We start from the raw sequence: 23,094 nt of genomic DNA on the forward strand, positions 1-23,094 counted from the left end.
GTTTAAAGTTAAAGGCTTCAGTTCATGCCTAAATCTTTATGGGATGAGCTCAAATCAAAATGATGCTGTTTGCTAGAGTATGGCAGAGCCAGAAACTGAACTTTAATGTACCCAAAACCCTGTGATGCGCTAATCTGTAGCCTATTCTGCTTCTTCAGTATTCAATGTAATGCTCAGTTCCCCTAAGACGTGTAAATAACAGAAATACTTAAAAGTCAAATATATGTCTTGGAATGACATCTGTGCTCCTCGGGTAGGAAAGACAAGGAGGCTGAGTGTCATAAAAGTGTACATGTGCAAGAAAAGTGTTACAGTCAGCAAGAAGGTACTGTCACCTCACTATCTGAGCCAACTTCCCCCCTGCGCTCAGCCAGAGTATTAATGGGCATCTCAAGCTTCTGTGCTGATGGACAAGCTGGGATTCACAATGTTTTAATACAGCCTGTGTTTAGAGAGTTTCGCAAAGAAAGAATTGTTAATGAGTAATCTTTGTCCATTAGGGCACTGAGCCAAAGAGCCCAAGCTTTGATTCATTGTGTTATCACTACAGGCTTCTGCTAAACCTAAAAAAGAAAGAAAAACAAACCAAAACAAAAATTTCCTCTGTGAGAATCATTAGGATACTGAACTGAGTGCAGAGCTGTCTTACATCCTGCTATCCACAGTCTACCAGAAAAGAACAGTAAGTAATAATTCCTTAAACTGATAGCTCTTGCTGTTGGGTAGCATAAAAGAAATTTTCTGACCTGAACTATTAGTGAATGTTAACGAATGTTTTACAAGAAAAAAAACTCAAAACATTTTTAATGCTAATATTTTATTGAGGAAGAATAATATAAGAAACCATTTAATCTACAAAACTAGTGCAACAGTAGGAATTCCCCTTGGGAAAAAATCTTGAAGTCATGAAAAATACTGACAGTGCTGGAATTTTAGGAAGCTGGTTTCTGTGTATCGCTGGTAAAGAAAGTGTAACTTTGATACTGAGTCTTTGCTGCAATAGCATGATCTAGTTAATTATGTGCATCAGCTTTAAAATTGTACTGGTTTGTTACTTTTTTTTTGTACTTTTAGGAACAGAAGCTGTTGTAAATACGATTAATGAGAGAATTGCCATTGAGACTTCTGGTAGAATTTTCAGTTTTACTTTGACTGACTTAAAGATATTTATTTGCATTTCAGAATTGAGCTGTAAAAATATCCTGTATTTTTTCCTGTCTCTTTGTGCTCTGACTTTAAATGTCATAGAAAATCTAAACCAGTAAATTTTAAACAAACACAGCACCAGTCCTGCCTCTGGTTCTCAAACTTGCTCGTTTTGTTGCTTGTATTTTGCATCAGCTGCTGTGTAGCTGCCCGTGGTGCCGTGCATGCCAGACTGATCTGGCAGCAAATGGCTAGAAACAAGGAGCACAAATCTTCCTAATGCTTTCATGTCGCTTTGATATACTTTAAAACAAACAAACGAGCAAATAAAAAAGTCTCTCAGATAAGTGAGGCACTGCATTAAATATTCTATAAAAAGGCTCTGAGGCCAGATCAAAAGCCTGTGAACTAGATGGAAATCTTGCCATTGATGTTAATAGTGTTTGGATCAGGCCATAGATAGATTGATGATGTTACTGAAATTTCTCTTTGAGCAGTTGGCAGTGAGATGTGTAAAGAATAGGATGATATTATGGGGCAGAAGGAGGGAAATGTACCGCCTTAATATTTGTGAATAATTTTGCCAGTGTTTTGATACATCTTCCTTCACTGAGTAATTAAAATAGATTTGGTTATTCTTCTGAATGTAAATGCAATTAAAATATCATGGAGCTTTTCTGATGATCAAACATTTTTATTTTATCTGAAATTCTGGGGCTACAATGATTTTGTATTTCAGTTAATTTTAACTTTAATTATACGATTTAGAGGTTTGGCTGTGCTCAGACAGAAGACAGGGGAAGCTTCGCTATTAACTATAACTGGGTCAGAGGTAGTCCACTGATAGAAGTCCACAAAAAATCTGAAACGTACACCCATATGCATTGTGTACACATGTATATTTGTATTCTCCCATGGACATATATCCCGTAAGAAAGCTGAATAAATATGCATGCATGCATGTACATATGATGAAAGTACAAGCCGCATATATACTGTACCTCTCAATTTTCTTAGTTAAACATAGAATGCATGCATTGATTGACTGAAGTATGTTAAAGGACACATTTAATAATAAAGTATGTAAGTCAGAGCTCTTACTACAAAACTGGTGAAAAAATCTCCAGCAATACATGTTAATCTCTATTTTATTTTGCTGAATATTTTCAGCCTGTGAAAATATTCTCAAAATGTGGTGGAGAAAATAAGTTTATTAACAAATTAACTAAATAATTGTTTTGGGGAAAAAAGCTATGTAACTTATCCCATGCCTTTTAATTTCTCAAGAGGGGATCTTATTTTGGAGAACGATATTGATTTCTTGTGCACCTATTGCCTTTATTTCAGTTTTTTACCTATCTGATACATCTTTTTGTTACACCTCGGGATGGAGTATCAGCCAAGTTGTCTAAGGTAGTCTAGATTCATATTGATAGCAGTAGATAAAAGGTACACTTCATATAAGGAAGCAAGCATGAGGTAGAAATACCTATGAATGTTTAGTCATACCAAAGGTGTGTGAATATCAAGAAGCATTCCACTATCATGTGATATTGGTGGGTAAAGATACCTGAATTGAGAGTGGGGTTACTGGTCCCAGCTCATGTAGGTTAACTTAGTCTGCAAGCAAGATTACATAATTTCATGTTACCAGCCAAAAAAAAAATGCCTCGGACCCTGTAACTTTGTAAGGAATACTTCTTCCAAGAGGTTCTGTGCACAGGTGCTGCACATGGCACCCTTCGTTATCTGGCCATGTTGCTACCAATTTGGGTGCCTGTGTATGTCTGCTGGGTGTGACTATCCCACTGGCCAGAGCAATGCTTCTGCTTCATGGGAGTTGCAGCCAGCTGGGACCACAGTTGTTTAACTGGGAGGATTAGGCTGAGAAGGTGCTGACGATGGGATGTGTGTTGTGGAACTGAATCTTTGAAAGTAGAGTCTACCCCTGGGTCTGTGATGCCTTGTGACAATGACTCATGGTGACCTATTTCCCAGGACTGAACAGTGTGTGGAATAAGTGGTGCTTAAATGCTCTATATTGTGTACCTGGTGTAGGTCTGAAAGCTGGAAATCAGTAGCTGCTGCTTTTAAATACTGGTAAAATTAATTGGATAAATTAATTGAATAAACCTAATGTAGGATAGATGGCTCACAGCAGGCTGGATTCGGAGACAAATCAAAGCAAAATGTCAATTTGAACTTAATGAAGAGTTTGATGTCCAGGTATGTTTACAGTAGAAAAGCTACATGTAATAGAAAATATATTTCTAGCCTTTTTAATGGTGATCATGTTTTGTGCTTTGCAGAAATCCCCAGAAGATAGAATTCATTTCTTCCATGAAATCCAATAAATGGTCTACATCAGCTGAATATATTAAAGAAAATGAAGTATTAAAAAAGGTGGGAACTGTAAAATAATCCTGAATGTTTGACTCCATCAAGATCAAAATTAATGTTGCAGGAGGGGTAGAGTCACAGAATGTGTAATGTCCTATCATACTGGAAGGTTATGATAAATACATACTCTGGTTTTTCACTGTAAACAAGGCAGTATTAATAGCACCAGGGGTTTCTTCTGTGTGCTTGTAAAGTACAAAGATTCTAAGATGTCTATCTTGAGGTTAAAGAGTGACATTATCTAATGACATGCTATAATATGGAATAGCCTCAAAGAAACAAGAAAGACATTTATAGACATTTCAAAGGCTGTAAAAACACCCACACTTTATTAGCATTTAAAAATACAGTTTCTTGTTTTCTCCTTTATTTGCACCACAGGCTTGACAGATGTAGGATATATCCTACAAACTAAGAAGCTATGCATTGAAAGTCTGACTGTATATTGACAGTCTAACAAAATACTTTAAAATGGATGTCATCTTGGGACAACCTTTAAAGCATTTTGTTATAACAATATTCCCTAGGAAAATAAGTTCTAGGCTTTGTATGAACCTACAGAAATTCACAGTCCCAAAGCTGACATGTTAGCTGTTGGCAGTGTTAGCTTCTCATACAGGGCCTGAGGAGGAAACATGAGAAATGCTAGTAATGATGGAACATAAACTTCAATTCTGGCTGCAGGGAGAGTTAATCCTGCAAGGAAATCCCATGGGCTGTAAGAAAGCTATTGAAGAGCTTGGAGAGTAGATGTGGGCCTACTGGGGTGGCTGGGCTGGTTGCCAACCCACACCCCAAGATATATGGAGACTTTTGCTCTTGCAAAACTATGTTTCTCTGCTAGATTTGCAACTGTGTTTACATGTTATTTACCGCAAGAACCCTATCTGGTCTGTGATACAAGTAGCTTTTGACATTTCTGAGTAAACTGTTTAAATTATCTGTGGGCAGACATTTAAAATGCATCTGTCTAATTAGAGGTCCTTTGTTTATGTTAAGAAATAACTTAATCCTTACAGACAAGTCTGAATATAATTACACAGTGCGCTTGCCACTCTTACAAGATGCTTCCCAGTCTGCTCAGCACTGGGGCCTCCTGCTGCATTCACGTTTTTGTCAGATGACTTCATTTCTGCTTGAGAAACATGCTGAGCCCTCACTGGGAAGCAGACTCTCAAACACCTTCAGTGAGTGCAAACACAGTCCCAGAACCAGTCCCACTGGGAATAAAAGTGAATAAATAATCAAGACTTAAACAAATCAAACCAGATTAACTCTCAACTTTGTACAGAATCCTCTTGGTGTCTGCATAAACCCTTGAGCTGTTTCCTTTCTGGACCTGTATGTTCTCCTGTTGCTGATGGTCCTGCCTCAATGCAGTCTTGAGTTACCCTATCCCACCTACATGAGTCAGGTGTGGGCAAGGGAGCCCCATGCACACCTTCGTCTTGGATGGAGTGATGCTGTAGATATAACATTAGCAGGTCTTTTGCCTCTTATTTAACAGCCAAGTGGGAAGAAGACGACCTGGGTACAGTGCCAATGTCAGCCTCAGGCAATGGAAGCTGCTCCATCTGATGGGCTAGGGAACTACACTAATGAGAGGACACAAGCATCTCCCATCCTCCTCAAGAGTTACACGGTTGCTTGAGACCATAAAAGGAGTGAGTGGGATTGGGTGGTTATTAGACCAAGGCTTTGCTTTCTTTTCTTGCCACTATTTATCTTGTTCAAACAGTAATTACAGAAGGAAAGATAAAGAGCCAGTCTCTGGAAATTAAACTCAAGTTTCTTGGCATGATTCTTCTGACCTAACCATAAGCTTACACTTTTTCAGAAAGGGCATTCAAAATATAGTGCAAACAACTGGTATTTTCTGAAAGGGGGACTATGCCCTTAGCAGGTCAGGCTAGTGCTTCAGTCCGAATATTTGGATAAGGTTGAGCATAAACTGTCAGTTTTGAATGAACAGCAGAAGGATGGAAAATAAAATATACCACAGCAAGAAAACAAGCAAAGTAGACACGGCATTTTATTTAAGGGTTAAAGCCAATGTTTATTCCAGCAAATATTGAAACGACCTCCTTAACACTTCCATACAATAGGTACATGAAAATTATTTATCTCGTTTTAAATATTCTTTTTTCTTTATATCTTTCAGGGTCTCCTTTCAACCTGTTTCTTAATTAGTATAATCATCCTGAAGGATAAATGGGATCTGAAATGAATTTAATAGGACATCACCAGCTAGCCACTGCTGATGGATTTGCTATTGCTGAAGGTCCTCATTTGTTTGGTAAGTCACTGAATTGGTTAAAATAACAAGCTATCCACTACTCAGAAACCTAGAAGAAAACGCACTGAAACCTCAAGTCAAGTATGTGTGGTTGACATGTGCCAACCTTCTTGAATCTTCAATACTTATGGAAGGAATAACAAAGGGTCTGTGGTGTTAACACAATCCTGCACACTACTGCTGTTGTCACTGCTTATAATAGACCTTGTAGGTTGGTTTTGCAATGCTATTCCAATACCCGAAACCATTCAGCAAGGACAGACCTTTGTATGTAGGCTGGATGCTATCTTCGTGTTATTCATTTACATCAAGCTGAACAGATATATTTTCAGTTAACTTGTAATAAAATTATACTGCAATGTATATGCATAGCCATATTCTGCAAATTTAACCTAAATTAAAACCATTGTCTGATTGAGACTATTAAGAACTTATTCTATTAACTTCAATGCACAAGAAAACTTATAATGAAGGCTGGAAAATTGTCCTTGCTCCAGTTTCATTGAATTTTTCAAGGCTAAGCATGGATTTGTTAATGAATGAAAAATTCTTGATCAATATTTTATAAGTATGGGGAATATATGTACTTCTAAGGAAAAAAAACCCAAATAATTTTCTAGCCTTTCTTTTGGCAACAGAGGGGGACCTTCATTGAGAAACATGATACCTTCAGGGCCTCACACACAATACAGACATCCCCCTGAAAACTGCAATACTTTGGGAGTTCCCAGTCAAAATAAGATCAGAATTCTGTCTTTTTGAGTGCTGGAAAAATAGAAAACATTTCAGTTTCATTGTTTTGAAACAAAAATAGTGGCTTGGGTATGGAGGGTCTCTGACACGCACTGCCACTCTTGCTGCAGAGCTCTTAGAAGTTGGGAGCAACCAAATCAGACCACTTCTAGTGTCCTAGCCCCATATAGCTGAACTGAAACACTATCACTAATGATAAGCAAACCCCATTGCATTACTGTGTTATTGGTTTGTTGGTTTGTTTTTTTTTTTCCCCTAAATGGTTTTGGTGGGAGAAATGTTTTTGCAGTTGTCAAAAAAACATGTAAATAGCTAAAATGTTTCCTTGCTGTTAAATCCAACCTCAGGCCATTATATATAAGAAGAAAATGATTATTAAATCTAGGGTGCCAAAATTTATATCCAATCATGCCCTTGAAATTGCTGCATAACTGAACTCTTCTAGATTTTTGTCAAGGAGGTTTTTCCCCTAATGTCTACTTTTTCATTAATTATCTTATTTTTTGAAGAGTAATGATCAAGTAGCTTCAAAATTCAAGGAAACATGTAAATGTAAAATACTTCCCCTTCACGCTGAAATCTTACTCAGAAACTGTGAGGCCTTCAGAAAAGGGATTGTGTCTCCCATTATAGGTGTTCAGAGTTTAGCACATAGAGATTTAATTCAAATTGACGCTTCTGTAACAGAAATAACGCATTAAGGGGTTGAACCAGGGGACCCACTATGAAAGAGGCTTAGAACTCCGCTGTGTTTCACTTAAGCTGACTTCTGTTTTGTATAGTCACTGGGTCCTGTTTTGCAGGATGTCACTCAAGTCTCAGAAGCAAACTCTTTACAAATTTGGTGTCTTTTGCTTTTATAGCAGGAAAACATCAGAAATAATATGCAACTGATTACACAGAGGAAGTTACTCATTGTGAAATTATGACTATTTCTTCAGAATGCTTGTAGGAAATGGTTTTGCCTCAGTTTTGTACACTACTTGCATCTTTTGACATTCAGTTTTGGCAGGTAGAGACTTTGAACCCAAGGAAACAGGAAGAAAGCTTTTCTTTTACATGACCCTTAGAATATACATTTCTCCCAGGACTTTGCACATATTACAGCTCTGATGCAATACAAGTGAGAAATTGCTGGCTTACAAACACCAGCCTTTATACAAAACAGTCTTCTTTTTTCAAAGATGCATACTCATATTCTGCAAAAAGCCTTGGAGATATCTTTTCATTATGCTTCATTCAGCCTACAGGGAGAGTGTTCCTAGAACTTCAAAAACAAATCTGAGTGCATCTCCAAACATTAGCATCAGGTCCAGATCTCTCAGAAGAAATGTCAATTGTAAGTTTCTTGTGCTGTAAGCCTCATCACCATGGTAATTCCAGGGTTCTTCTGTGTATTCACCCTTGAGATTTCTATTTGCGTCAGGTTTCAGACCTTAGAGGAAAAAAAAAGGTTTTCTATCTTTCAGTAGTTGCAAATTGTATGTTGCTATTTTAGCAGTATAAATCTAAGGTAAAGGTACCTCTTCATGTCTTTGGAGTTGGTGTGTTTTAACTGTAGTTTTTCCCTTCTGTAATTTTGTGAACCTTCAAAAAGGGCTTAAAATGCAAATGAAGAAGAATCTTAATCCTAGCAGAAGTGAGGGTCTTTCCCTTCCACCCTGTCTTTCTGGAAAGCAGCTTCTATTTTCCTACTTCCCTACTCAGGTGATTTAGAAACATCCTAGATCTCTTTACAGAAAACTTCTTTTTGATGAGGTGGCCAGAACTGGATACATGAAATGATACATCCTTTATAGCATCTGCATGGAAGATCAACCTTTTCTTCCTTGCATCTCTTGTTTTCTCAGTGAGGGAAAGTGAGATTTGATGACAAGAAATCCTGGAGGTGCATAAGATCTGTCCTGTTAAGATACTTCTCTTCCTCAGTTAAACCCTGCTTTTATTTTACAAGCCTCAATGAGCTGAATGAGGGTAGCTATGTGAAGACTGATCCAGTTTCATATCCTGAGCTAAGAGGAAGTTACACACCTACCAATCTGCATTTTTGAACCCATACAATTTAGAATTGAAATCCTGGTCTCCTTCAAAATCTTTGGAAGCTTTGTAGCTCACTGTAGAGGCATTAATTTAGTTTATCCTGTGGATACTTCTACCATGATAGACGTAGACTGATGTGAGCTCCTCCGCTTTGCTCCAAATTGGCTGGCCACAAGCTGTGACCCAGAAGATGCTGAGGTGCATTAGCAGAGCACGGTGTTGATGCTGACAAACTTTGCTCTAAGGCTTGGCAATTCAGCTGGGATAGCAAGACTTGCAAAAAGATATTTGATTATATCTTTCAATTGCCTTTGCAAATTTTTCATATTGGGGCCAGCACATGTTAAATACCTCTATGTCCATTATCTTATTTCTTCTAATGGTTATCACTTGCCCTTTTTTATAAGGGACTGAATTAAGCTTCAGACACCAAAATGTCTTGTTCATATTTCAAATGTGGAGGGTAAGCTTATATATTTGTGTGCTATCTGAAGTATATATGGCATCTGTCTGTCATTTATATGATAAGTAAGTAGCAGTCCTTTAAAGTAATAGCCCCATTCTCTTTTCTGTGAAAGAAGCTTGTAGAGGGATTATTAATATGCACAATATTAAGTACGAAACTTCAGCTCTCAAACATGGAATTATTTCTGAGAGTCTGAAAAGATAGGTCACTACTGTTATATGTTTAATTTGAATAAAGACCTATTTTAAGTATTTTTCGCGGCCTGACAATGTTTTCTTCTTAAGTGACACCAGAATATAACAAGACAAGAAATACTACCTTCATTGTACAAGTCCCTAGCTGTGAAAGAAGGTTTTTGGGTGACAGCTGTGTTGAAAGTGACAAGGAAGAATAAACAAAAAATGACACGTAACAGAAGGGAAAACAAAGTGCTACATCTAAACTTGCCTTACGTATTTGACAATGTAAGAATAATAAAATGCCATTGAAAATTGTTTTAGGCATAGAACAGTGCCTAAAATGAGCTTCAAAGTCTCTTCTTTCAGAAAGGTAGTAAGATCAAGTGTCCAAACTGATTAAACAGCTTCAAGATCATATTAAATAACTACTTATCATTAGCACTATCTGGCAGATGATGCAACATCTGGCTTCATCCCTGCAGAGAAGATAATTAGGCCTGTAACAAGCCCCCAAATCAAAATGAAACAAACTAACACAAATTAAAATAGAAAACGCTGTACGTATAATAATTATGAAGAGAGCCAAACCAAACAGAGCAGCAGTCTAAAGAAAAAAAAATAACAAGAAGGTCAGGTTGGATGGGGCTTTGAGCAATTTCCTCTAGTAGAAGGTACCCCTGCCCATAGCAATGGGGGTTGAATCAGATGATATTTAAGGTTCCTTCTAACCCAAATTGTTCTATGTTTCTGCAAGAGGGAATGCAGATGAATGGGGCTCTGAGGGTGATGGCTGCACCACTGAGGAAGGCAAAACCAAAATGCATTTGAGGATCTTAGCCTGGAAAGGAAACTGTTTCATGAAATGAAGGGAATCTTGTGGTCTGAGGCTTGGTTCTCTGCCTATTTTTTTTCCAGGAGTGACTGTTAGACATCTGGTCACAAACCTGATGCTGAGTCTTAGTGGGCTCATTCACAGTGCTAAATGAAAGAAACTGAAGACTGAAAGGCACAACAACTTTATTGTCCATCTTGGCACTATTCAATTCTTATATTGCTCTGGGGCTCTGTTTTGGTAGGTGTCTTTAAGATATAGGCTTACTCAGGGACTGTTCCCAAAAAGATGACATGGACAAGAATACAGTAGGTTTGGGTCCTTTTAACCTACACTGCTCTTTAACCCTATCTCAGCAGGATTTGTATCTTCTGACTTCATGCTGTCCCAGCAGTGCTGTGGTGGCATCCAACCCAGCCCTTACAATGTTACCGATGCTTTGAATTGCAATGCCGTATATTAGTAATATCTGAGAGCTACAGGGAGGGTACACGGGCCTTAAAGAGGTCAGCAACAAAGATTACATAGTGCAGATGTATCTTGCCCATTCTAGAGTTAAGAATTACCTCTAATCTACACAGATGAGAATCGATCTGTGACATTTGGCCTTGGGGCAAGGACAAACCTCTGGCACTCTTTTATCTTGTTATACAGATGTGTCTAGTATAGCCTGAGAACTTTGGTCTTTTTCTGAGAATACATTTCTGTGCTTAAACACAACTGTTAATCCTGTCAGCTAAAACATGCTTCTTGTGATATTGAAGTAGTTAATCTATTGCACAGAATCACATGGCATTACTAAATATTTGCTGATAAAGATTTTGTTGTAAATAAACCACAATAGGTACAAAATTATAATGGCTGGGCTACTTGGAGGCATCCTCTTGAATGGGAATCAATCAAATTTTATCCTGTTAAATCCACACTGGGAGCAGACATATGTATTGTTTCAGGCATATCTAAACAAGTTTCTCTGTAATGAAGTTAATCAGTAAACTATATAACCTCTGGCCTGTGTCACTCCTTCGCTAATCTTAAAGAAAGTTCTCACCGTAAAGGAGTCAACAGAATACAGACAAACTGGACTTAAGAAGTTCTATTTATATGTCGGTTTTGGGGCGGGGGAGAAAAAAAGAGGGAAAGGAGGAGTGGGTGCCTTAAGGAGAGTATTTTTCTTCAAGAAATGGTCAGACTGAAGACAGCTTAAGGTAGGATATTGTTGTGTTCTCTCTTGGGCAGGTCTGCCATCTATTCTTGCATTATTCCTTGAAATGGGATGCTAGAAGTTTGTCTAAACCAAGTGATCTTTAAAGATCTGTGAATAATTTGATTGGAATAAAACCAGGATTTCATAAATGGTTATGCTATACTTTCCAAATTACTGAATCCTGAATCTTGTGTTTATTTCTTTGGGTTCCTTTATTAATAACCTACAGGGAGCCAGAGGTTTATATTTTAAACTTGATTAGATTTTTTTTTTCCTTTTCAATTTTCTTTATATTAGTGGAACAATATATTTTACATTAATATGTGATTTCATTGCAATTGCTGTAATAGTGTGAATAAAAGCACCTTCAATCTGCACTTAACCTCAGTATAATTTCACAAACTGAAAATGCTTTCTTTAGTTCTTACAAAGAAAATTAGCTTTAATCTCCACAAGTGGTTAAGCCTGTGTCAAATACTTTTTCAAGTCTTACATAAAATATTCTGTGTAGAATTTAAAGGAACAAAAGCAAAACTCTGAGTTTCAGTTGCAAGTGCTATTGTGGGCAAAATATTTGAAAATGATGACCATATCCACATGAAGGTTTCACTTTGATATTAGGAAGCTTTCCAGATTTCTGTAAAATGTTTTTCATTGAAAAATATTTATTTACAAAACAATCTTAAAGAGCTACAGGTGTAAGTAGCATCACACCTGGGCATGCTTAAGTTGTCTTTCATTAAAAATAAAAAAGTATACTTCAAAAAAAAAAAGAAAAAGAAACCCAGATGTTTCAAAAGAGTTAAGAGCACACAAACACAAAAATATTTTGTATTCCAGCTTATTTCTGATTTCACTTTCATTCCTTATACTGCTGCAACTCCTTTGATTTCATTGAGCTGGCTCATGCATTACAGTGCTGTGAAACCAGCCCATCTCAGACTTCTACTACACATCTGGGTAAAAGCATATGTACATTCCGGTTGGCAAGATAAGATTAGTTTTCTTTTGAGATAAGAAACTATTTGGTCTAGACTCACATGTACTTTGCAAAGCATAATTTCACAAATCAATGTGGTTTTTAACTGTCATGCAGGGCAGAAATATGCACACTGTGCCCCTGAAAGCAGAACACCTTCAGCTTTAGTTGGAAGCCTTGTGAATGCAGAGGGCTGAGTAGCAGAGCTCAGACCACACTTTTTGGATCAAGTCATAGAAAGACTTTGTCCCAGCAATTTCAGAACATTTAGTTTCTCTTTCCACCTCATCATATGTTTCATTTTTTTAAGATAATATTTCACAGCGAAAGGACATTGCAACTAAAACACCTGGAAGAGTTTAGTTTTAAAATCAACTTTATGGAACAGATCCTCAGTTTTAAACAATTTGTTTTAGTAATTTAGGTCACTAATGCTTTGGAGCAGACCAATGTTTAATTCTAGACTCATTGACAATTTTGTGGAAAAAGAAATTACAAAAATAAATTTAAAACTGTGTTTTATCTGCTCTGGGTAGAGCAATGTGCTTCACTGAGTCAGCCCAAGTTAACGGATTTCTAAGGATGAAATACAGATACCTACCAAGCCCTAGCATCTGAGCACTTCCCACATTTTTACCTGTAAACCTGTCTTACATAACACAAGACCATGTTTTCAGTTTCTCTTGACCCTGCCTGCTCCTTTTCCTTTCCACTGCTCCAAGCATGGACTTAATTCAGCTGAATTATTTAACTATGTGCCTGACACAGAAGGAAAAAGAAGGTTGGTTGTTTTTTCTTTCCCCATATTTAATTTCATGCATTAAGACTCAGATGTTTTCTTTCCTCCAGAAACAGATAGATGATTAATGATTGACAAGATTTTTCTAAAATATCAGTAGCCCCAATGGATCCACAGTAGATTAAATCAACACCCAGGATGTGCTGCAGCTCTTTAGCAGTCCTGAGTTTTTTAACAAACCCTGAGATTATTTTTTTTGCTGTGGAAGGAGTTGTTGCCTTCTCTTCTTGCTCTTTCAGAGGCCCAAGCAGTTCAGAAACTTGTATAGAGCTTTTGTTGAATTTCCTGTGGATGGCATGAAGTTAAAAACAGTTTCCTTCCTTTCATTTTGGGATTGTCCCACTTTTCTTTAGCAAACTCAACCAACTAAGTAATTACTAACTAGCAAAATGGCTACTTAAGTCTCCATGGTAAACAGATTCCTTTAAAAAGAGACTGAATAATTTGTATAATAATGATTATGTATTTCACAGTTAGCTCCAGTTCCTGCACCTGAAGTACCTTAACCAGTCTTAACCAGCAGAAGTCTCAAGAAACAGTAAATACAACTGAAGAAGACCATCTGATTATTAAACCTATACCGATCAATAATGGTCAGCATCAAATCATTGCTGTCCTCACCCTTTACATGTTTTGCTATTGCTGCAGCTGTCAGGCATCGATTACTGTTTTTATTTGATGCAGGAAGCTGCAACTTCCCCTCCAGGCTCTTCCATGGAATCCCCAGATTCACTGCAGCACAGTGAAGTAGGAAGGGAGAAGGCTGCAGAGCAAAAGCATAAGACCTTGAAAGTGGAAAAAGTAGATGAAATGAAAAGGTTCCCTTCTACCGCTAATTTAATGAGATAAAAGAGAGTGAAGAGTTCCCCACTATAGATTCTATTTATTATTGTCATTACAGATAGATGTTCCCTCTTAACTGTTAGCATTTCTTCATTGTTTCTGATTCCTCAGAAGGGAAGGAGACTTGCCAGGGAACCCGTTTTATGTCAGCAAAAATGTTTTTGGAGTGCTTCTGAAGCACTGTTAATGGTCACCCCTGAACATTAGTCTATGATTTCCTTGTAAATACTGCTGTTGACTCCAATATAAGTGGGAGTCAGCATCTTCCTGGAAATATGTACTGTTTTTCTTCTATTCTCTTCTTGGAACTAACGAAGGAATTGTGTCAGTGTTTTCATGAAACAGAAGAATGTGGCTTTTTCCAACAGAAAATATGAAGTAGTTTGCAAATAACTTTTAAATAACTCTTTTCAGCTATTTTGCATAGGCTTAACTATAATTACACCATCCAGGGCCTGCTAGATGTGGTTGTACTTGTAATACAGAAAAAAAAAAACAACCCAACACTTATTTGTATTTTTAAACCTGATATTTAGTAGGCAAAGTTAAGGTACTGTGTCAATCTCAACAGGAAAGGTTGCTGTATCTTGTACCATTGCCAGGTTTGTTGTCGTCTTAGTGGTGAATAGTGCTGGCTTATAGAGGTGCTTCATATGAAAAACACACACCTTCACTGAGTGGCACAGGCCTTTAGGGGCTAAGGACCAGGCTGCAGAGGCTGGCTGGGTGGCCACTGGAGGCTGGATGGTGAGGTGGTGGTATTTCACCATTTGTATTAGGAATACCTTCCCTGGTCCTTCACTTTTCACTTTCAGGCTCTTCTTGAAGGTTTCTTTTATGTTAGTCTTCCAATTAAGCCTAACTCTTGTTGTCTTTCTTTAGTCCATTTTTTCTCTGTCGTGGTGTATTCATTCAGAATTAAATAAAACTTATATGATGTTTGCGTCTTGACCTAACTTCCACTGCTACCATAAAGTTTTGGCTTTTGTTTGGATTTCTTTCATTCTGCTGCAAGACCTAATTTGGGTTTCTAGCTTCTCTGTGGTGTGGATTGCTTTTTCTTGTGAAGTGAGCATTTGTATGATTAGCTGCGTGGTATCTCTCAAGATTTTCTTTTAACGTAACTGCCAGCACCGTACATTTCTGCCAGTAATAAAGGAGTGCCTGGGGATGGCTAAGCTACTTAAAAAATATTTTGCAATGCATTTGCGTAGGACCAGGACCACAGGAAATCTAAGCTCAGATAATGCAACCTTTATTATCGTGCCTTGTTTCTGAGATGGATGTCTGGAAGTTGAAATTTCTCTGATACCTGCAGTTTCATGGTTGTAATAGAAATTGTTTTTGCGCTGTTATTTTGCAGGTGTCCTTTCAGAGCCAATGAGTTCTCCAGTGCAAGAGGCAGATGTGCCACCTTACACGCAATACAACAGTGTGCCATTTCCCCAAGTTCAGCCTCAGATCTCATCGCCGCCTTATTACTCCAACTTAGGGTTCTACCCTCCACAGCATGAGGAATGGTATTCTCCTGGGATGTATGAGCTCAGGAGAATACCCTCAGAGACCTTTTTCACGAGGGAGACAGAGATAATGGATATCCCTGCAGCCAAAAAGCCTAGGCTGGGTCACTCCACAGGAAGAGTGAAAGGAGAAGAGCTCTGTGTGGTCTGCGGTGACAAAGCCTCTGGGTACCACTACAATGCTCTTACTTGTGAAGGATGCAAAGGTAGGATGAAATCAGTTACAGAATTCAATTCAGCTAATAAGCACAGTAGTTTCTGGGCTTCTCTTTTTCTTTTTAATTTTATCAGAGTCATTAAGCATTTTAGACATTTATGTTTGGATCTGGTGTAGACTATTCTGTATTTTCCCCAAGACAGGTTGGCACCATCATCCACCGTTGTCCTTGTGATTATAGAGCACACTTGGCCAACCTACAGCTCTTGAGTCACCATTAGCTCTTGTTAAATTGAACAGCTTCCATGTGGGAGCCTGGCAGCCTGGCTCTGCTGCCTTGGAGGCTGTTTATGCTGATCTCTGCCTGTGGAAGGAATCAAACCCATGGAGCCCTCTGGGACTTTATCGTGAGGCTGCCCTTCAAATCAGCTGCAAACTCAGCCCAAATGCCTCCTGTAGTGTGCAGATAGGAAGTGAAAAGGAAAGTGAAAGGAAGTGGAAGCTATCAGCTCCCACCTCTAAGCTGTTCCCAGAGAATCTTTATTCCCCAGCTCCCAAAAGATATAGTGGGTATCTTCAGGTTTATGAAATGAAGATTTCTAATTCTAGACTTTCTACTAGAGACAGCCCTTAGTCCTAGTAAGAGAGCTTCTTCAGGAAGCAGATGCTATGTGTAGGATAAATATCTTGCTTCTCAGAAGAACAGTTTTTATAAGTTGGTGTCAGGATAAATGGGATATAGGAAATCATTGCCATTATTGGAAACAGGATTGCCAGCTGTTTTAGCAGCGAGAGACAAAAGGTTATGCTAATGGAATAACTATTACACCTAGGGATGAGGTACCTCATAGAATGAAAATGCCCTAGTTTGTCATTCTATTCTGTGAATAAATATTTCATTATCATTTCTGTTCTAGGGGTAAAGCATGGAAATTAGTGAAGCACTGAAATATTTTATGTGGAACTCCCTGTGACTGAGAGTGGACTTTGAACTAATTTGGGGGGTTTATCTATTACAAATTCATTTCTGAGGGCACAACAGATCAAACTAGTCAACCACTCTAAACATGAACACAATCAAGGGTCATATATTTTATCTCAATTATCCAACAAATGAGATTTGTTTCTTTCTGCTGTCTGTTTGAATAGTCCAAATTCAAAAATATGAATTAACTCATATGAAGGCTGTCATTATAAACCAGATTAAACTCAATTTTCATGTGAAGAATCCAAGAAATTGTACATTTGTTAGTTACCCTTTATTAATTTAATGATTAAATGTCAGCAATTTTTCAAAGACTTATAATTGCAAACTATGGAATTTGTAAAGAATGTTTCTAGGAGAGAGGTTAAAACTACCTTGTAAATACCCAGACTAAAACCCATAGTGAAAGGAAATATGTGTTCATCTCTCTGCTGATTCAGTTTGAATTACTCTATGTAACCACAATTTTACTGCTTTATTGGGACAATCTATTTTATGTTTTCACTCTGTTTCATGACTGCAACATCAATTACAAAGAATAGTACCCTTGATCAAACATAGTAAAAGTTCAATTATTTAAAGGTAATGCATTCTGTTTCTACAATAAACTTTGGAGGTGATTAAAACACCAGCTGATTCAGGAAAAAGATGTGCTGAGGATAGTAATTCTGTTCAACAAGGTGAAGGGGATACTATGTTTTCTAGATCCCTGATCTTGTGTATCTGTGGTGGTTTTTACATACATTGTTCTCAAAGCACAGGGGCCAGAAGTGGGCTTGGATACTTCAGTTGTGCTCTTATCAGTGCAGTAGAAGACCTACCTCACATCTCACATCCAAGTATGAGATTAGCCCTTCTTTTTGGCAACAAGACTGTTAATTAATGCTCAATATGTATACAGAGTAATATGCAGATCCCTTTCTGCAGGACTAGGGCTCACCTTGCAGCACCCCTGCTCCACTGATGCCAAGGACACTCTTATTCAAAGGGGGAGGCTTTGCACATATTTTTTATGTGATTGAACCCTCTGTGATGAATATGTTGGGGTTTTTTTTCATTTCTTTCTTGGGTAATGCATTCAGCAACACCCTCCATTCTTTTTGTCTTTCTTGGGCAGAAGGAACAAAATTAGATATTATTTCCCATCCCTCGTGAGAATATTAATGTAAAGATACGGGCAGGAGTATACACTTATCTTTTAATACATTACCATCCATCAAAAAGTAAGTATGAACTATTTCATTAGTATTTTACATATTATGCAAAGGCAGATTAAACAGAACATTTTCTCTCATTTGCCCATGGTACTATATAAAAAAAGAAAATTCTTCTTGAGACTTCTCTCACCTCCAATATATCACTTTAGAAAATGTTGCCTTGATTAACAATAATAATCAGTAACATCAGAGCAGCTGTAGCCATAATTAATCATACTCAAGAGCAGCCAAGAGAACAAAGCAAATTCAACATTTCCAGCCAACATGAGCTTTTTGTAATCTGGCAAGGTCATATAAAAGACTGTGCCAGAAAAACTTTCAGGTTTGGGGGCTACGCCTTCATTAGTCTAACAGATGCCATCTATAATTTACCTCTGAATTTCTGTAAAACTCCTGGTATAAAAGATTACACATAAAATATTTTTAGGCAGTTTAATTTCATTTTGAATTATTAAGGAATAATATATATAGAAATTCCATTCATACCAAAAAGCTAATTTCAAAATTAATTATGAAGAAGTCTGTTCAGGAACACAATGCTTCAAGAGCCATTTTATGATAAAATCGGAGCAAGAGTAGAGTTAAAACCACTTTTTGCCAAAAAAGAACTATTTCACTTTTCATTTCACTTGATTTCACTTTTTCAGAAAAATTGTTTCCAAGAGAAAATATTTGACTGCTTAAATCTGTTGATTCCTAGCTTTCGCATCCATATTTTTGCATACTTCTTTCACCTTGTTGCATACTTTAGAAAATTCATTTACTAAAGCCTTTTTCTTTGCTCCTCCATGTAAAAGCAAATGCACACCTTCTGGGGAGGGTGAGTGATAAAGTCACCAATCAGACTTAGAAGTTATAAATATTCATACAGAGCGTTTCAACATTTACTATTAATTAATGTGCATTAAATTACAGGATTTAAATTTAATAAATAGAATTCAGAAATGATGTAAAGTTGATGCATTTACCTTTAACTGACACTGAAAGCCTACAGCTTAAATCCAGGCCTTTTTCTATCTTCGCTGACCAGTAAATGTATTAAACAACACGTGAATGATGAATAAAAATAATGCCTGGGGCTGCTGGAGGTTCTAAGCAATCTGCATTTCAAAAGAGACTGATGCCTGTCAACTGTATTTATCTGAAAAGCAGCCAATAAAACTGAGAGCATAGAAAAGATTTCAAGCAGGAATTAGAGAAGATTTAGAGAAATGACAGGCTTTTTGTGACTAGGTAGTTGCATGGTTTTACTGGTAGCTACACATTGGTACTTGGATGAGATTATACAACTATAAAATCATAAGACAAAGTTGGGAAAGTTTCATCTGACAATGGCAAAATCATGATGTCATCTGTTATCTTGGTAGATTCAGCAGGACAGTATTTTAGCTGAACGCATTCTGAAAACAGACAAATCCTGCAGTGGACAAAAATTCATATTTAAATCTGAATTTGCCCTGTGGTTTGAGTATGGGAGACTGGGTCTTGTCTGGTGCCTCTCGTAGTGCCTCAAAGTGCCAGGCTGGAAAATGATGGTGGTATTGTTACAGCCAGTGGCTATAAGAAAGCAAAAGCTTTGTGAATAGCTCTGGTTAATGCAAATTCAGGCAGAGCTCTAGTTTGAAGTGCACTTTAAATCAGTGATGTGCCAGCTGAAGCTCTCAGGAGTCTATTTCAGAAACTTGCTCTCAGACAGGGAGGAGAACTGATTCCCTCTGTACGTGATGCTAAATTGTCTCTGCCATATGAAGGATAATGTAAAAAGGCACAGTGACCCATACTAAACATTCAAGTCATTGTCAGCAAAGACTCTGTTTATGATGACTCTTTTATTCAATTGCATTTAATACCTTTAGCACTCCATATTTTGCCCACACTGCCACTCTCAGAGGTGTGCTAGGCAATAGCAAATAAGAAATTTGGACAGGCTGAGGAAAGGTCCTCTGAATTTCTAGTATCAGTTGCTTTTTGCAGTTACCTCTGTGCAAGTTTGGAGTGAATCCAGTGACGATGCCAGTAGAGCTGCCTGTGCAGCTGAAATTAGGTGACTGCTTAACTCATCAAGTGGACAGTATTTAGTGAATGAGGCTGCAGCATCTTGTAAACAGGGGAGGAGGCCACACGTACAATAGGCAGATATGCTGCAGCTTCCTTATTAAACCTGGGGGTGGGTAAGCAGACCAGTATGTGGAGCTTCTGCAGCTCCCATTCTGCTGCTCCCAGGAGCTGAGGGAATGAATAGTGAAGAGTTACTCAACTCTGTGCATCCTGTACCTCAAGAGACTTGTAATTTTTCACTTGCTGTTTGTGTGGCATCACCCTACAGCTCCAGTGATGGTGCTCACCCTGCTCCTGGCAGGTTTTAGATTTGGGTTGGAATTTTTTCACATTCACAGTTCCAGAACCTTACTTTGGGCTAATGGCTAATGTTTGGGCCTGTGATGTATTATGTTGATTTATTAAATCATATTACTTTGATAACGATGTCAATACAAATATAAAGAATATAGTCATCCAGGCACTGAAAAAAAATCATGGTACAGCACAATGCGTGCCATTGAGAAAACTCAGTGGAAATGGAAGTGCTTTTCAATTTGATCACTTTTGCTTCTTTCAGTGTTTTATCTTTGTTGCTGCTGTCTTATACAGGGTTCTTCAGAAGAAGCATCACAAAAAATGCAGTATACAAGTGTAAAAATGGAGGCAACTGTGAGATGGACATGTACATGAGGAGAAAATGCCAGGAGTGCCGTCTAAGGAAATGCAAGCAAATGGGCATGTTGGCTGAATGTATGTATACAGGTATTTGCATCACATAGCCAGAGTGTGCCTATTTGTTTAATTAAGCTGGTTTTAATAACAAAGCTATACAATATGTCATCTGGCAGGGGGAAGGCACATTAAAGATGATGCCATGTGCATCAAATCCTCCTGAAAAAGACATACGCACTTATAAACAATGGGATTTAGTTGATGGACAGGGACACAAGGGTGTAAGAGCTGAGCAAATGGTGAAGGAAGGGCTAGATAACAGCCATTAGTCTGCTTGAGTAAGAACAAAAAACAGGCAGGGGAAGTGGTCTATGGGAGACTCCCCAGGAGCTTGAAGTTTACAGTGCTGTAGAAGCCAGAGAACGAAAATCCTGGTGCTTCCCTGTGCTGCTCTTTTTGGTGCTTTCCCTGTAAAGTTCTTGCTAGCCAAGTCCAAATTTTAGCATTCAAACAATGTCATATTCAAGAAAAGAGGAGGAGTGCTGCTAGCAGGAAGATTCTCTGGACTGGGTAAGTGTATGTTTCCAGACCCCACCCAGCAATCAGGCAAAGCCTGCTAAGGGCTAGCCCTTTTTTATAGTCTCATTAGCTCTGTTCATGGCACTACAGATTTTCCTGGGTTGCATATAGGCGCATAGGTAGAACTGTCTCCAGAAATGAAGCTGAGGGACTTTAATAATGTTTCATATTAGTGAATATTTTATTGAGACTAGCAGCTTATAAACTTCATTGAGCTTCACACTTAGAACATCAGGAATATTGGAGTGCAACTTTAAACACATTAGCACACGTGTATGTGTGAAACCAATTTAGGTTCATACAGGAAATTAATCTACTTGGAATTTTTAATATACTTCTATCCCTCAATCTGATCAGAAGATGCTATATTAACTGTTGGTTTTGTGAGAAACAATAAGCTCCATCAATATTTGGAATGCATTGGCAGCATAATGTAATTAATCTTTCATTCTGCAAATTGAACAGGCTACAAAGATCTTGAGACATGATATATTCTTGTACAATATGTAAATATATGAGCAGACACCACCACTGTTGTGACAGCACTCAATATGTCCCTAAGTATCAGAGGAAAATAACTCCCCTGTGGTGCTGATCCCAGATCCATTGTTCCAGAATTTGGAGGGCTCAAAATAGACTGAGTGACTCACTAGACAAAAAAAACCAACCCACCACTGAAAAATATAGGTCAGAGTAAACAATACTGATTGGGCACACATGAAACTTTTAAACTGGCCTATCACTTTCACAAACTGGCATATGTGAAATAAAAGCCAGTGAGTGGCACTGCCATCTGACTCTCCCTCTGCAATGGAAACACTGGGTATCCTGTGTCGCTCATGACTTAACCATAAGTGTGCTCTAACGCACTGCAATGAGGATGTTTAGTAAAGTACTATTTAATGGCTTTTAAGGAGGAGTGTGCTGTAAAGTCACTTTTAGTTCAAGGCTATCCGGGACAGTAAAACACGAAGCTTCTTGTAGTACGGAGCATTTATTTGGAAAAGAGTAGGAAATAAAAGGTTACCTTGAACTTTGTTTCACTTACTCATTTTGTAGGATTGTAATTGCAAGCTCTGTGGATTCTTTTTTCTCTCTGAACAAGGAGGTAAAGTCTTATAAATATTTATGGCATGGCTACTCAACAATCCTACTCTCACCTTTTATATACAAACTACAGAAAGATCAAAATTACTAACCATCAATTTCAGCCATTTCCTGTCATTTGGATATAAACTGCAAGTTTCTTGGGTGAAATGTCTTCCTAGGTTCTGCCACTCTTCCTGGAAGGTAATACCCATTTAATACCCATTGAAACCTAGCTATCTCTGAGGTAAAAACTAAAGTCCTGTCTCTCACACAAGTATTCCAGCTAATTTAAACGGAGCCAGAAAAAGATGCCAAAGTAATACTCAGTAACAGAAAACATGAGGAAAATCTGTCTTACTGCTTAAGGCAAATGTGAACCAGATTTTCCCTAGGAAGGTAGTAGACCAGATCATAAGCTGGTGGGAAACAGTACAAGGCCATTAACACTGCCAAAAGATGCACTGAATAATTTAGAAAAAGAAATCTATGACGCTGTGCGGCAGCACAAATTACATGGCTCGATACCAGTTATTATCTCCATCATTCCTATTCCCCCTTTCAAGGTATTATTTGCAGGTCTTATTTTAATCATGTAAATTTCCTCTTCTCTCAGCGGTTCAGGTAGGTTATTTTATATAGTGCTTAAACAGGAAATTAAAAACATTCACCAAAAAAAAATCACTGTTTTCATGGTATCTTCCTCCACCATCACATACTCACTGAATGAGCTTCTATTCCTACTCTGCATTTTCAAATGTGAAGAATGGGAAGGACACTTGAAAGAAGCTTAAAAGAAAGAAAAAAAGACCTGTGCTGATAGGTCTATTTTTAGATGAATACTTAGCTGTTTACTTTTTCATTTGTTCTTTCTGGCTGTCTTCCGCAGGTTGTGCAG

At 37.9% G+C, this 23,094-nt stretch overlaps 1 protein-coding gene across 4 annotated transcripts in view; it reads left to right on the forward strand.

The window, feature by feature from the left end:
* Positions 1-509: 509 nt before the first annotated feature.
* Positions 510-23,094, forward strand: part of NR1H4 (nuclear receptor subfamily 1 group H member 4) — a 38,089-nt gene continuing 15,504 nt past the window's right edge. The window contains exons 1-5 of one of the 4 annotated variants that reach the window (XM_057425511.1): positions 511-682; positions 3,456-3,549; positions 5,708-5,842; positions 15,304-15,666; positions 20,469-20,621. In XM_057425511.1, the coding sequence (XP_057281494.1) occupies positions 5,758-5,842; positions 15,304-15,666; positions 20,469-20,621 (601 nt within the window). In that variant the 5' untranslated portion in view covers positions 511-682; positions 3,456-3,549; positions 5,708-5,757. Of the gene's footprint in view, positions 683-3,455; positions 3,550-5,707; positions 5,843-10,934; positions 11,321-15,303; positions 15,667-20,468; positions 20,622-23,094 lie in introns of those variants that run through there. The other 3 variants (XM_057425523.1, XM_057425515.1, XM_057425532.1) reach the window with 3 other exon arrangements.

This window comes from Pezoporus wallicus, unplaced genomic scaffold (assembly GCF_028554395.1).
Source record: "Pezoporus wallicus isolate ANWC-B61680 ecotype Strahan unplaced genomic scaffold, APGP_CSIRO_Pwel_v1 scaffold_3294, whole genome shotgun sequence".
Lineage (NCBI taxonomy): Eukaryota > Metazoa > Chordata > Aves > Psittaciformes > Psittacidae > Pezoporus > Pezoporus wallicus.